This window comes from Oncorhynchus mykiss, chromosome 25, assembly GCF_057628025.1.
Source record: "Oncorhynchus mykiss isolate SJ-2025 chromosome 25, ASM5762802v1, whole genome shotgun sequence".
NCBI lineage: Eukaryota > Metazoa > Chordata > Actinopteri > Salmoniformes > Salmonidae > Oncorhynchus > Oncorhynchus mykiss.
In genome coordinates, this window is record NC_143046.1 from 43,140,139 (window position 1) to 43,156,450 (window position 16,312).

General features: G+C 42.8%; 1 protein-coding gene across 26 annotated transcripts in view; it reads right to left on the bottom strand.

The window, feature by feature from the left end:
• The window catches only part of LOC110505192 (protein diaphanous homolog 2), a 650,263-nt gene that overhangs the window by 296,103 nt on the left and 337,848 nt on the right, over positions 1-16,312 (bottom strand). For all 26 annotated transcript variants that reach the window (XM_090219966.1, XM_090219963.1, XM_021584240.3 and 23 more), the window contains 2 exons: positions 16,029-16,127; positions 1,355-1,449 (listed from right to left, as the gene is read on the bottom strand). In XM_090219966.1, the coding sequence (XP_090076092.1) occupies positions 1,355-1,449; positions 16,029-16,127 (194 nt within the window). The remainder of the gene's footprint in view (positions 1-1,354; positions 1,450-16,028; positions 16,128-16,312) is intronic.

Genomic DNA, 16,312 nt, shown 5'->3' on the forward strand with positions numbered 1-16,312 from the left:
CATCACGTTAGCTTCCCTATGCCTCTGCAAAGCGGCGGTGGGGTTTGAGCCGTTTGGCTTTAACGCAGGCCCTGTGCTCTGCCAGATTGCGAGCCAATTAAAGGTTATCAGAGCTCAAAATAACAGTATTGCAGGGGCGGCTGACGGTCAGAGTGAGAACATCTAAATAAAAATATTTGTAACGAGTGCGCTGAGAGTCGGGAAGCAAGTTCAGGGAGTGAGTTTTTTAATAAATACAAGAAACAACGAACATGAAACACAAAGAATGCACCGACATGAAAACAGAGTCAATAACACCTGAGGAAAGAACCAAGGGGAGTGACACATATAGGGAAGATAATCAAGGAGGCGATGGAGACCAGGTGAGTGTCAGGAGGCGCAGGTGCGCGAGACGATGGTGACAGGTGTGCGGGATAATCAGCAGCCTGATGACCTAGAGGCCGGAGAGGGGGTATACGTGACAACATTTCAACGGCGCCACACTTTCCTACTGTCGTTGAAGAGCCTCAGAGCTTAGTAGTGACCTTCTGTGGTGCTGTGTGTGTTTACTACTAAACCATAAGGATAAAGGACAAATAAAATACATATCTACAGGGTAATTGATCTATTTTTCTGAGTGAGAAAGGCCTACATACTGGTTGCGTTCCAGTCAAGACTGAGAGAACGTACAGTTCACTGCACAGGAACAATAGGAATGATACCCTCTAGTGGTCTAGCTCACAGAGACACATACACTGCCAAGCTTACATGGAAATGTGCTCCTTTTTAATTCACTCCCCCCCCCCCCCCCTTTCTATACGCCTACTACTTAACATTAGACAGAAACACAAAAAAGGAAACAGGGCTGCGGGAGAGAAGTAATAAAAGGATAGGGCGGGCGATGTCAATGCAGATTGCACCTCTTGTGCCAAGCCAACGCAGCTCTACCTCAAACGAGCCGCCCCATTCATAATTATTCCGTTCTCCCTGACAAGGAATACAGAAGCAATGTGTAAATAGGGTACCTCAAGCTGGATCATCAATCATGGCATAAGAGAAAGGGCAGGGGAAAGGAGGGTGGAGTTGGAGGGAGTTTTGCCAAGCCCTGTCCCACACCATCTATTATGAGTGTATGAATAGGAGGTCCCTATGGTGTGGAAGAATGGGGTGATGCTGACGTGTTCCAAAAAAATTAGATGGGGTCACCAGGCTACCTATCACACATTAAAACACAAAGGTGCATCTTGACGGACTACAATTGCCGAGCACACACACATACATACAGACACACATGTGCCCACAGTTCACACACATCCACATGCATATGCACGCACATGCGCACACCCAAGGGGGTCAGACGGTAGGTTGGACTGACCTGGATCAGTGATTCGCTCAGCCTCTCTTCGTCCACCTCCAGCACAATGTCCCGGATCTCTTCATAAGGCAGCCGGAATGAGCCCAGGAAAATTGCTGTTGTGATATAGAAAGGGAAGACAAGTCATTTTCCTCTTATTTTTTGTATTAGACCGGGAGGTTCAAAAGAGTGATTTCACCACACATTGGCCCCTCAGAAAAAACGAACCCAGAGCAAACTTGTCTCTTAGAAAAGTAATACACTTTCAGCTCTTTGATCGGATTGTTAGTGAAAACAAACATTTGTGCACCAATTACCAGATAATGACTTGATGTGTCAATCTCCTAACCTTTGGTTAAACCACAGATTCAACATTCAACATAAGGACATAATCTCAGTAATGCCAAGTGGGTCTGGTGTGGTCAAGAGCATCGGCCCGGCTACATCTTAGCTAGGTTTCCAGTGAGAACGAGTGTTCTGAGAGTTAGATGGATGCGAAGACAATGATTATTTATAGGCAGGCATTCTCAGCGGACACCCCAGGCTCCAGGTGGGTCTGGAGGATGCTCTCAAGGGGAATTTGGACATTTTGGCTGGTAGGCTGGTATGGGTGGGAGTTACCAGCGGAGGTCTGGTAATGAGTGTCTTCACAGAACTGCTACAGCAGGCCCCTCTTCTCTAGGGTTGCACAATTCTGGTTGCATTACCAAATTCCTAGGATTTTCAGAACCAGGATTCCTGGAAAACCTGGGAATTTGGGGAGTTACTATACATTTGCAAGTCTACTCTGATCCATAATTATTGGAAAACAAATATAATAACTTAACTTAATATCTCTCATATTATGCTCCCAAGTAAATGTCAGCCCAAAAATGAAGCTAAAACAGAACAGACATGTTTCCAAAGATACATATCCAAAGGGAATGTTTTGGCAGTAAGATTGTGTGATGAGTGAAAATGAAACACATATTATGAATTAAACACCTACTATGAATAAAGCTAACAATGAACACAACACACTTAATATCTGCTGCTAATAAAAAAAAAGTAGGGTGTTTTGTGGCATGAGGAGCAATGCAAAACAAATTCCATAACTCAAGAGGCCGGATAATGAGTCAAAGGTGTAACATCTGCTTCCAGCTCACACCCTCAAATAGGCACAGTTGAAGTCAGAAGTTTGCATACACTTAGGTTGGAGTCATTAAAACTCGTTTTTCAACCACTCCACAAATTCCTTGTAAACAAACTATAGTTTTCGCAAGACGGTTAGGATATCTACTTTGTGCATGACACAATTTTTCCAACAATTGTTTACAGACAGATTATTTCACTTATAATTAATGGTATCACAATTCCAGTGGGTCAGACGTTTACATACACTAAGTTCACTGTGCCTTTAAACAGCTTGGAAAACTCCAGAAAATTATGTAATGGCTTTAGAAGCATCTGATAGGCTAATTGACATCATTTGAGTCAATTGGAGGTGTACCTGTGGATGTATTTCAAGGCCTACCTTCAAACTCAGTGCCTCTTTGCTTGACATCATGGGAAAATCAAAAGAAATCCACCAAGACCTAAGAAAATAAATTGAAAACCTCCACAAGTCTGGTTTATCCTTGGGAGAAATTTCCAAACGCCTGAAGGTACCACGTTCATCTGTACAAACAATTGTACGCAAGCATAAACACCATGGGACCCGCAGCCGTCATACAGCTCAGGAAGGAGACGCGTTCTGTCTCCTAGAGATGAACATACTTTGGTGCTAAAAGTACTCTGGTCTGATGAAACAAAAATATAACTGTTTGGCCATCATGACCATCGTCATGTTTGGAGGAAAAATGGGGAGGCTTGCAAGCCGAAAACATCATCCCAACCGTGAAGCACGGGGGTGGCAGCATCATGTTGTGGGGGTGCTTCACAAAATACAGTCATCGCCAAAAGTTTTGAGAATGACACAAATATTAATTTCCACAAAGTTTGTTGCTTCAGTGTCTTTAGATATTTTTGTCAGATGTTACTATGGAATACTGAAGTAAAATCACAAACATGTAATAAGTGTCAAAGGCTTTTATTGACAATTACATGAAGTTGATACAAAGAGTCAATATGTGCAGTGTTGACCCTTCTTTTTCCAAGACCTCTGCAATCTGCCCTGGCATGCTGTCAATTAACTTCTGGGCCACATCCTGACTGATGGCACCCCATTCTTGCATAATACATGCTTGGAGTTTGTCAGAATTTGTGGGTTTTTGTTTGTCCACCCACCTTTTGAGGATTGACCACAAGTTCTCAATGGAATTAAGGTCTGGGGTGTTTCCTGGCCATGGACCCAAAATATAGATGTTTTGTTCCCTGAGTCACTTTTGCCTTATGGCAAGGTGCTCCATCATGCTGGAAAAGGCATTGTTCGTCACCAAACTGTTCCTTTGATGATTGGGAGAAGTTGCTCTCGGAGAATGTGTTGGTACCATTCTTTATTCATGGCTGTGTTCTTAGGCAAAGTTGTGAGTGAGCAAATGGGTCTTTCAAATGGACAATGACCCCAAGCATACTTCCAAAGTTGTGGAAAAATGGCTTAAAGACAAGGTATTGGAGTGGCCACCACAAAGCCCTTACCTCAAGCCCATAGAAAAATTGTGGGCAGAACTGAAAAAGCGTGTGCGAGCAAGGAGGCCTACAAACCTGACTCAGTTACACCAACTCTGTCAGAAGGAATGGGCTAAAATTCATCCAGCTTATTGTGGGAAGCTTGTGGAAGGCTAACCGAAACGTTTGACCCAAGTTAATCAATTTAAGGCAATGCTGCCAAATAGTAATTTAGTGAATGTAAACTTCTGACCCACTGGGAATTTGATGAAAGAAAAAAATCTGAAATAAAGCACTCTCTAATATTATTCTCACATTTCACATTCTTAAAATAAAGTGGTGATCCTAATTGACCTAAAACAGGGACTTTTTACTATGATTAAATGTCAGGAATTTGGCTACGGTGTATGTAAACTTCCAACTTCAACTGTCGATCCCCTGAACGCAGCTCACTTTCCAGCCCACTTTCCAGCTCACACTCTCAAACACCTAGGTCCCCTGAACGCAGCTCACTCTCCAGATACCAATCAACTGAATTATAATCACCTGTTCACACACCTGTATGTCATTATCACACACTATTTAGTTCAGTTCTTTGCACCCAATCAATGTGAGGTTTTGTAACACACGTCTTTCAGAGCTGTGGGTTTCCCGCGAGTTACTCCTCCCGTGTATGATAGTTGTTGCCTGCCTCACTAATGATGCCTTTTGCCTGTTCCCTGCCTGTACTTTAACCTGTCGGATTTCCTGTTAACTACCTATTGCCTGATCTCCCGGATTACACTACTAGTCTTCTCCCTGCCTGTATTGTTGCCCTTTTTGGACCTCCTATGTATTACCTTCTGCCTGCCTCTGGACCCAGTTGCGTGCCTCCTCTTGTGGTCCTCTTCAATAAACACCTGCTGCGCCCTGTGCTTGAAACCAGCTCTCTGTCTCGCCTTGTGTTCATGAGAAAAGGTTCTCAAAGTATGTTTTGAATTGTCAACTGTGGGAAGTTTAACAACTTGCATGAGAGTATTAAACACATTTGCTGTTACATTTTAATTGGTGGAAGATAAAAGTTTCAACTCATCTGTTGCATCATTAGCATAATTTACACTCTTGCTATGAGTGAGCTATTTGACTTGCCTTTCAACAAGTCTCGCCATGACAGATGCACACAGTAATTTAGCTCCAGTCTCACTCCAGTCTCGTCGTTGGATTCCTACTATATTAATCAACAATCCCAAAAACTTTAAATGGCTCTGAAAAACAATGAAGACATTATATAAAGGTTGGCAAAGAGATCAGATGTTGATGATGAGTGGAGGGAGGGAATATGAAGAACAATTGAAGAACCACAACAAATATGATGTTACTGTACAAACACAACATCTATTAATACAATAATTTAGCCTGATCATTATCCTCCTTTGTCAAAGTGTACAATGTTAAAGCACAGGCTAAATAAACTTGTCTCGTGTCAAAATGGGTCTGTAGAGTTCCCTGTGGACAACCGCTGAAGAGAAAAGCAAAGCATAAGTCAGTAGTTCCATGTGTGTATGTTATGCTGCCAGATCACTATGTACTGTATGGGGTGAAGGCTGACTCCATTTCCAGCATAGCATGCCTGACCCGATTCCCATCCAGTGCTTTTCTCATCTCACTTCATAGATGCTTCCAAAATGGCACCCTATTCTCGTTAGCACACTACTTTTGAGTCATTTTCACCCTGGTCAAAGGAAGTGCACTGTATAGACAATAGGGTGCCACTTGGGAGATATCAGCACAGATGGGGTGACAGAGTAAGAACCCCCACTCATGTCTATTGTTACAGCTGGGCTGCTTCCCACTGCTCCACACCCAGTCCCCAGGTTACAGTTAGACATAAATAGTATTGTTTCACAGCACAAATATTGCTTAAGCAGTCATTGAGGACAGAGGAGATCATTATATTTGGACTCGGAGGATATTGAGAAACCTGGAGGGGGATGTAGGTGGTTAGTGTTAGTCAGAGACTGCTCACAGGACTTAGTGGGCTTGAAAATAATTCCTCATCCCAGTCATCATTTCACAACTTCCATTCGCAACATCAATTTCCAGTCAGTGTCCAGCTAGCTAAGAGAGGGAAAACCACCACCGCTGTTAGTTGAGTACATAGAACAGAGCCATATTCCTGAGGGGATGAGTGGGCGTGTGAGTGTGTAAGTATGCAATCAGCCACTCGAAAATCATCATGGTTCCATTGTCACATAGCCAATAAGAAGTACATACTGTAACCCTCTCTCACATACACTTAGGCAGACAAGCACATTTGTATTTGTATTTATTATGGATCCTCAGTAGTATCATTAGCTTCCATGGGTCCAGCAAAATGAAGGCAGTTTATACAATTTTAAAACATTACAATACATACACAGATTTCACAGCAGTGTGCCCTCAGGCCCATGCTCCACCACTACCACATATCTACAGTACTAAATCCATGTGTATGTATAGTGTGTATGTTATCGTCTGTGTGTGTATATGTGTATGCATGCATGTGTCTGTGCCAATGTTTGTGTTGCTTCACAGTCCCCACTGTACCATAAGGTGTTTTTTTATCTGTTTTTTACATCTATTTGTACTGCTTGCGTCAGTTACTTGATGTGAAATAGAGTTACACATAGTCATGGCTCTATGTAGTGCTGTGTGCCTCCCATAGTCTGTTCTGGACTTGGGAACTGGGAAGAGACCTCGTGTGGCATATCTTGTGGGGTATGCATGGGTGTCCGAGCTGTGTGCCAGTAGTTTAGACAGACAGCTTGGTGCATTCAACATGTCAATACCTATCCTAACTAAAAGTAGTGATGAAGTCAATATCTCCTCCACTTTCAGCCAGGAGAGATTGACATGCACATTATTCATATTAGCTCTCTGTGTATATCCAAGGGTCAGCTGTCCTGCCCTGTTCTGAGCCAATTGCAATTTTCCTAGGTACTTTTTTGTGGCACCTGACCACATGCCTGAACAGTAGTCAAGGTGTGACAAAACTAGAGCCTGTAAAGACCTGCCTTGTTGACAGTGTTGTTAAGAAGGCAGAGCATTACTTTATTATAGACAGACTTCTCCCCATCTTAGCTACTACTGCATCAATATGTTTTGACCATGACAGTTTACAATCTAGTGTTACTCCAAGCAGTTTAGTCATCTCAACTTGCTCAATTTCCATATAATGTATTACAAGATTTGGTTGAGGGTTAGGGTTTAGTGAGTGTTTTGTTCCAAATACAAATACTTTTAGTTTAATAAATATTTAGGGCTAACTTATTATTTGCCACCCACTCTGAAACTAAATGCAGCTCTTTGTTGAGTGTTGCAATCATTTCAGTTACTGTGGTAGATTATGTCTATAATGTTGAGTCATCTGCATACATAGAAACTCTGGCTTTACTTAAAGTCAGTGGCATATTGTTAGTAAAAATTGAAAAATGTAAGGGGCCTAAACAGCTACCCTGGGGAATTCCAGATTCAAACTGGATTATATTTGATAGGCTTCCATTAAAGAACACCCTCTGTGTTCTATTAGACAAGTAACTCTTTATCCACATTATAGCAGGGGGTGTAAAGCCCTAACACACATTTTTCCAGCAGCAGACTATGATCAATAATGGCAAAAGCTGCACTGAAGTCTAACAACACAGCCCCCACAATCATTTTATCATCAATTTATCATGATTTCAGAAAATCATCAGTCATTTGTGTAAGTGATGTGCTTGTTGACTGTCCTTCCCTATAGAGCATGCTGAAATCCTGTTGTCAATTTGCTTACTGTAAAATAGATTTGTATCTGGTCAAACACAATTTATTTTTACTTTTTTTGCCTGGTAACAGGCTGATTGGTCGGCTATTTGAGACAGTAAAGGGGGCTTTACTATTCTTGGGAAGCGGAATGACTTTAGCTTCCCTCCAGGCCTGAGGGCACACACTCTCTAATAGGCTTAAATTGAAGATGTGGCAAATAGGAGTGGCAATATTGTCTGCTATTATCCTCAGTAATTTTAAAACTAGATTGTCAGTCACTGTTGGCTTGTCAGTGTTGATAGACAGCAATAATTTTTTCACCTCTTACACAATGACTTTATGGAATTCAAAAGTACAATTATTGTCTTTCATAATTTGGTACAATATACTTTGATGTGTAGTGTCAGCGTTTGATGCTGGCATGTCATACATCTGATTCAATGAATGAAGGAGCCGAGTTGGCTTTTTTCCCCAAAATTTCATTTACGGTGCCCCAAAGCTAATTACTATCATTATTTATCTTTGTTTCATAGTGTAGTTTATTTATATTTAGTATAGTCACATTATTTCTTAACTTCTTCGATATAGGGGGCGCTCTTTTAATTTTTGGATAAAAAAACATTCCTGTTTTAAACAAGATATTTTGTCACGAAAATATGTTTGACTATGCATATCATTGACAGCTTTGGAAAGAAAACACTCTGACGTTTCCAAAACTGCAAAGATATTATCTGTGAGTGCCACAGAACTGATGCTACAGGCGAAACCAAGATGAAATTTCAAACAGGAAATGCCCCAGATTTTGAAGGCACTGTGTTCCAGTGTCTCCTTATATGGTTGTGAATACGCAAGGAATGAGCCTACACTTTCTGTCGTTTCCCCAAGGTGTCTGCAGCATTGTGACATATTTGTAGGCATATCATTGGAAGATTGACCATAAGAGACTACATTTACCAGGTGCTCGCTTGGTGTCCTCCGTTGCAATTATTGTGTAATCTCCAGCTGCGTGTATTTTTCCATTTGCTTCAGAGGAGAAACCCAACTGCCACGAATGACTTATCATCGAATAGATATGTGAAAAACACCTTGAGGATTGATTCTAAACAATGTTTGCCATGTTTCTGTCGATATTATGGAGTTAATTTGGAAAAAAGTTTGGCGTTGTAATGACTGAATTTTCAGTTTTTTTTCTTAGCCAAACGTGATGAACAAAACGGAGCGATTTCTCCTACACAAATAATATTTTTGGAAAAACTGAACATTTGCTATCTAACTGAGAGTCTCCTCATTGAAAACATCCGAAGTTCTTCAAAGGTAAATTATTTTATTTGAATGCTTTTCTTGTTTTTGTGAAAATGTTGCCTGCTGAATGCTAGGCTTAATGCTATGCTAGCTATCAATACTCTTACACAAATGCTTGTGTAGCTATGGTTGAAAAGCATATTTTGAATATCTGAGATGACAGTGTTGTTAACAAAAGGCTAAGCTTGTGAGCCAATATATTTATTTCATTTCATTTGCGATTTTCATGAATAGTTAACGTTGCGTTATGGTAATGAGCTTGAGGCTATGATTACGCTCCCGGATACGGGATTGCTCGACGCAAGAAGTTAATTTGCAGTACAAATATATGAATGAGCGAAGGCCGAACGGCATAGGCAAGATGAGATGGTATAGAATACAGTATATGCATATGAGATAAGTAATGTAGGGTATGTAAACATTATATAAAGTGTCATTGTTTAAAGTGGCTAGTGATACATTTATTACATACATTTTTAATTATTAAAGTGGCTAGAGATGAGTCAGTATGTTGGCAGCAGCCACTCAATGTTAGTGATGGCTGTTTAACATTCTGATGGCTTTGAGATAGAAGCTGTTTTTCAGTCTCTCGGTCCCCACTTTGATGCACCTGTACTGACCTCGCCTTCTGGATGATAGCAGGGTGAACAGGCAGTTGCTCAGGTGGTTGTTGTCCTTGATTATCTCTTTGGCCTTCCTGTGACATCAGGTGATGTAGGTGTCCTGGAGGGCAGGTAGTTTGCCCCTGGTGATGCGTTGTACAGACCTCCCTACCCTCTGGAGAGCCTTACGGTTGTGGGAGGAGCAGTTGCCGTACCAGGCGGTGATACAGCCCGACAGGATGCTCTCGATTGTGCATCTGTAAAAGTGTGTTTTTGGTGACAAGCCAAATTTCTTCAGCCTCCTGAGGTTGAAGAGGCACTGCTGCGCCTTCTTCACCATGTTGTCTATGTGTGTGGACCATTTCAGTTTGTCCGTGATGTGTACGCCGAGGAACTTAAAACTTTCCACCTTCTCCATTACTGGGCGGGGTCGTGACCCAGGGTCTCGAGTTTGGAGGGTACTATTGTGTTAAATGCTGAGCCGTAGTCGATGAACAGCATTCTTACATAGGTATTCTTCTTGTCAAGATGGGTTAGCGCAGTCTGCAGTGGTATTGCGATTGCATCGTCTGTGGACCTATTGGGACGGTAAACAAATTGGAGTGGGTCTAGGGTGTCAGGTAGGGTGGAGGTGACATGGTCCTTGACTAGTCTCTCAAAGCACTTCATGATGACGGAAGTGAGTGCTACGGGGCGGTAGTCATTTAGCTCAGTTACCTTAGCTTTCCTGGGAACAGGAACAATGGTGGCCCTCTTGAAGCATGTGGGAACAGTAGACTGGGATAAGGATTGATTGAATATGTCCCTAAACACACCAGCCAGCTGGTCTGCACATGCTATGAGGACGCGGCTGGGGATGCCGTCTGGGTTGGCAGCCTTGAGAGGGTTAACACATGCCCAGCTACAATAAATGCAGTCTCAGGATATGTGGTTTCCAGTTTACATAGTCAAATGAAGTTCTTTCAGGGCCGTCAATGTGTCTGATTGGGGCGGGATATACATGACTGTGATTATAATCGAAGAGAATTCTCTTGGTAGATAATGCGGTCGGCATTTGATTGTAAGGGATTCTAGGTCAGGTGAACAAAAGGACTTGAGTTCCTGTATGTTGTTATGATCACACAACGTCTCGCTAATCATAAGGCATACACCCCCGCCCTTCTTCTTACCAGAGAGATGTTTGTTTCTGTCGGCGGGATGCGTGAAGAAGCCGGTGGCTGTACCGACTCTGATGATGTATCCCGAGTGAGCCATGTTTCCATGAAATAAATAACGTTACAATCTCGGATTGGGAGACTCATCAGAGGTAGACTTACTCATGTTATTTACATTGGAACTGATAGAGCAGGGTGAGCTGCATAAAGTGGTCTTCCTACTATTGCACACTACCTCAGTGCTAACAGTGTACCTCTGGTTTATAGGCTCATGATTACTGATTACAATAGCTGTAGGATAAACAGATGTATTCGGAGCAATTAGGAGTACATACATTACATTACTTACATTGTGTTTGCCAATGCCCCTAAGATAATTTATATTTGATGCAGCATTATGATGACTCATTGTCACAATGGAAGGGATTTACTGAGCTGGTCTTGGATCATTTACCAGTCATTGTTTGGACGCAGCCTTGAAATGTGTGGACAGAGTCCAGGAGCCAAGATGATTTGGATGGACTCAGTCATTCCTGTAGAGTATCTTCTCCAGCAGAGCTACGGTAGTCTTTTAGCCAGATGTGTAATGCCAGCAGTCTGCTGAATCTTTCACACCCGCGGCCCAACAATGGTAGTGGACATCAAAATGATAGTTTAATGCTAATAGCAGTTCTTTAAAATCAATTTTGGAAGCAGCATTGTTATGTCATGTCCTCATGTTCCTGGGTAGCACATGGTTTTTGCCTTGGGGACCGAGATGTTTCTCACCATAGAGCTGCCTATGATGAAAGCTGGTGATGTTAAATTGGCCGGTCTCTCAGGCAGCCTTACGGTCTGGTGAGGCTGGGAGCTCCGAGGATAACGGAGAGGGAGACAGAGCTGAGGATGAAGATGCAGGTACCTCCGGATCCGTTCTTGATTGGGAAGCCACCATGGACGAAGGCGCCGGAACCTTTGGATACAGGGCGGCAAAGATGTTTCTGGTCTGTGTCAGTTCCAGGATCAACATCTCCATGGAGACCCCCGTTGCCAGAGGACGCCTTCTTCGACTTCCACGGCGAGTGACATACCTCCATGGCTGGTTGGTTGGGTCGAGATCAGCTCCATTCTCCAGGGAAGGGGAAGACCCCTTCGAGGATGGAACCCTGCCTAGCACCGGCCAGTCTGGCTGTGGAAAGCCGACATGGTGGCAAAACTCCCACAAGATCAGAGTGGTGTCCGGCTACTGGGGCGTGGGTTCCCCAGTAGCTTATGTAGGTTTGCCACGTCCTTGCTAAAAGTAGCTAAGAGTAGCTGTAGTCCTCTGCAAGCAAGCAAGGACCACATTGTCCCGGTACACAGCAAAGTAAACGCAGCTCCTGCAACGTTGAAAACGTTCAAGAGCGGCCTTCATTTGAGACCGCCGAGCCAGCTAGGCTAGCTGGGGTTTTGTATCTCTCCCCCTATACTGAATCTGGCAGGATAGCAGGTTTCAGTTTTGGCAGGTTCAGGTTTCAGTTTCGATGTTCGACAGCGTTCAACAACAACAAAAGTATGTCTGATGACGTCAGAGTGCATTAATCTTAGTACACACAAGCCAAAACATACACAGATATGCATAAGAAAACACACACACACACAATTGTAGTGTGTGCACTACTTTATATATTTTTGTACCAATTGAGAACGTTGGGCTAATTCCCTGAGACCTGGATCTTCTCTGGAAAATCATTATTTTAGTATGTTTGGGGTTTACTGCCAGGGCCCAGGTCTGGCAGTACTGCTCTAGCAGGTCCACGCTCTGCTGTAGGCCATGTGCTGTGGGTGACAGCAGGCATAGGTAATCTGCGAAGAATAGGCATTTAACTTCTGAATTGTGGAGACTAACACCAGGGGCTGAGGATTTTTCTAGAATAGTGGCCAATTTGTTGATACAAATATTGAAGAGTGCAGGGCTCAAATTACAACCCTGATGAAGGCCCTGCCGCTGGTTAAAGAATTATGTTATTTTCTTGCCCAATTGTAATGCTGCACGTATTGCCAGTACACATTTTTTTATTTAATTATGCCATATGTTTTACCCCCTACACCACTTTCAATAACTTTGTAGAACAGTCCTGTATGCCAAATAGAATCAAATGCGTGTTGGAAGTCGATAAAGCAAGCGTATATTTTGGTATTATTTTGGTGGACATGTTTATCTATCAGGGTGTGTAGGGTGTAAATATGATCAGTTGTGCAATGTTTTGGTATAAATCCAATGGCTTTTACTTAAGATATTGTGCTTATTAAGGAAGTTTAGAACTCTTATATTTATAATACTACAGAAAACCTCCCCCAAGTTACTGTTCACACAAATGCCTCTGTAATTGTTAGGGTCAAATTTGTCTCTGTTTTTAAAGATTGGGGTTGAGTCCTTGATCCCAGATGTCAGGGAAATAACCTACATTCAGGATTCATTCTACATAACCTACATTAAACAGTTTTAATATAGCCAATTGAAATTTTGCACAAGTGAGTTTGAGCATCTCATTTAGGATGCCATCAGGTCAGCATGCTTTTTAACATTTGAGAGCCTGAAGTTTCTTATAGAGCTCCTGGTCAGTAATTGGGGAGTCCAATGGATTTTGATTGTCCTTTAAAGCTTTTTCTAATCCATTCAACTTCTCATGAATTTGGCGTTGTTCTGCGTTTGTGTCAATTTGATCTCTCTCTCTCTCTCTCTCTCTCTCTCTCTCTCTCTCTCTCTCTCTCTCTCTCTCTCTCTCTCTCTCTCTCTCTCTCTCATATTGAAGGGGCATTAGAGGTTGAAGGGTAGTGGCTGAGTGACTGTGGATGACTGGAGGCGAATGGAGGAGCTGTGTAATGGCACATGTTCCCCCAAGTCGTCACTGTGCCATACCGGAGGTGAGATCCCCTACCCTTGTCGTCATCGCTTCCTGCCAAATATGAGACCCATCTGCTGTGGTGATAATCAAACATGGCAGGAACACTAGTTGTCGTCGTCACCCTCCCACTCACACACTCCCACATACACACTCCCACATACACACTCACACACATGTGAATACACTCTCACACACACACACACACACACACACACACACACACACACACACTCACACACACACACACACACACACACACACACACACACACACACACACACACACACACACACACACAGAAACAGACAGGCACACACACCCCTTACACCCACACAAGTGAGGTTCTCGGCCCCATACCCAACACCAAAACCCGCTTTATTGCCTCCTGACGAAATCATTGATATGTTCATCACAAAGGAACAGTGACAATATGAATCAATACTTAATACTGTACCTCATTGTCAACACAACTGCTATCAGTCAGAGAGAGTAGGAGGAAATGAGAGGGGGGTTGGGGATAAGTTGCTATTTCTGGGATTTCATCTCCCCCGGTTTTGACATACAAGTTTAGCCCCCACTTGTTCCCCCCCCCCCCCCAACAGCTCCCTGTAGATTTAAAGTATCTCCCCCCATAAATATATTCATCTTGTGTTGATGTATTCTGTTTCAGATCTGGTAAAAACAACAAACAGGGATAGACAAGGGAAGAAGTGGAGTTTAGGTGACCTGATATTTTAGCATTTAAAGCATGCATATTGCATGAGGTGTTATCAGAGGTATTGCATATCTAAGGTAGGGGATATCTAGGGTAAACGCCATAATAAATTGCATTCTCATGCTCCCCTCATCAATCTCAGAGAAAATATGTCATGGCCACCCCTCTCCATGGATAATGAATTCATCCGCACACTTTGTGAAGGCAGGGATGGAGGATTCACAAAGATGGAAAATGGGGGGACTGGGAGCTGTCAAAGTGACAGAGGGTTCCCCTGGGGAGGGTATAAGCCACCTATCGATAACCGATATCTGGCAAGAGCTGATAAGCAAGTTTGGGAAAAGCCAGCCTATAGCCTTCCATCTCATATAGCCTGGAATCCAAACGGAATATCCTTATGTCACAACCTGATCTGTTTCACCTTGTGAGAGTGACTCCACCCCCCTCCAGGTGTCGCCTATCTTCCCCATTATCCCCTGTGTATTTATACCTGTGTTCTCTGTTTGTCCGTTGCCAGTTTGTCTTGTTTGCTTTTCCCAGTCTCTCTTTTTCTCGCCCTCCTGGTTTTGACCTTTGGCTGTCCTGACTGAGCCTGCCTGCCTGACCACTCTGCCTGCCCCTGACCCTGAGCTTTGCCCCACCTCTGGATTGTTGACCTCTGCCTACCCTGAGCCTGCCTGCCGTTCGGTACCATTGCCCCACCTCTGGTTTACTGACACCTGCCTGCCTTGACCTGTCAATTGCCTGCCCTTGTTGGAATATTAAACCATTGCCAAATCAATGTGTCTGCATCTGGGTTTTACCTTCATTCCTGAAACATCCAATTTCACTGCAGAAGTGAAGTCAACAGAACAACTAAAATATATTCAGCATGGATTCCAGGCTATGAGAATTTGGGCTATGCTACCATGACAAAGTTCAACTGGAATCCAAACTGAATATTGCTCCATTGCACTGATTAAGTTTGGTCAAACAATATAAAAAAATAGCTGGTATTTATCATGTGATACAGGAAGAAGTCTAAATGTTCACAGGTCAGAGGTGGAGAGAGATACGGTGATGGCGTTGCTCGCAGCATATGGTCCACACCTGCTGCTAGGGATGATGACAACATAAACGCCCGGCTTTGTCTCTTGGTCCTGTTATGCGTTGATTTTACAAATGGTATCAGAGGGGGCTGGGACTTAATTCATTTGTAGCAGTGATGACCCCCAGCCTATTGCCAAGAAAACACTTACCCATGGCTCAGGTAAAACAATATACGTGTTAAATGCATTAGAAATGTTTGTAGGGTATGCAAATGTGTGTAATCATGACACTAAGAACATTTGTCATCATAAGCATGTAAATTGGTTGACAGTCCCAAAGCGCAATAATGCTATAGGAGTTGCATGACACGTGTACTCTTAATGTAATATGTGTTTATAAAACACACTGTGCCCCATAGGGGGCTGAATGCAAACATGCTAGTAGGTATTGACCGTCCAAAAGCGCAATAGCCCTATGAGCTGAGTTATATGACACAGGTACTCTGAATGTAACATGTATTTGTAAAACGCACCTTGCCCAATTGAGCCAAAATTCTAGTAGCTAATAGCGTCAAATTATGTTTTGATGACCAATTTTCACAATTCGATTATACCGTTCCTGGCACATAGGGAGAACGGGTTCTCAGATGGACAAGACTTGTATAAAGGGGCAACTTACACAAATTCTGTGCCGTCTTGCCGTCCAAGATTCGCAGCTCCTTCGCCTTTTTCTTGAATTGGGTCATCCTGGCATCTGTCTCATCCACCTCCTTTTTCACTGTAGAAGGAATAGAAGGGATGCATATTCAATTGTGATGAACATAACTGGTGTATGGAAAGTGCAAGCATGTCTGGGACCCATAAGCAATGAGGAAATGTTTTCTTTAGTTTATATCTTTAACTCACATTTTTTTTTTTCATAATGACCGTTATTCAGAGTTTCTTTACAAAACATACGCTAAC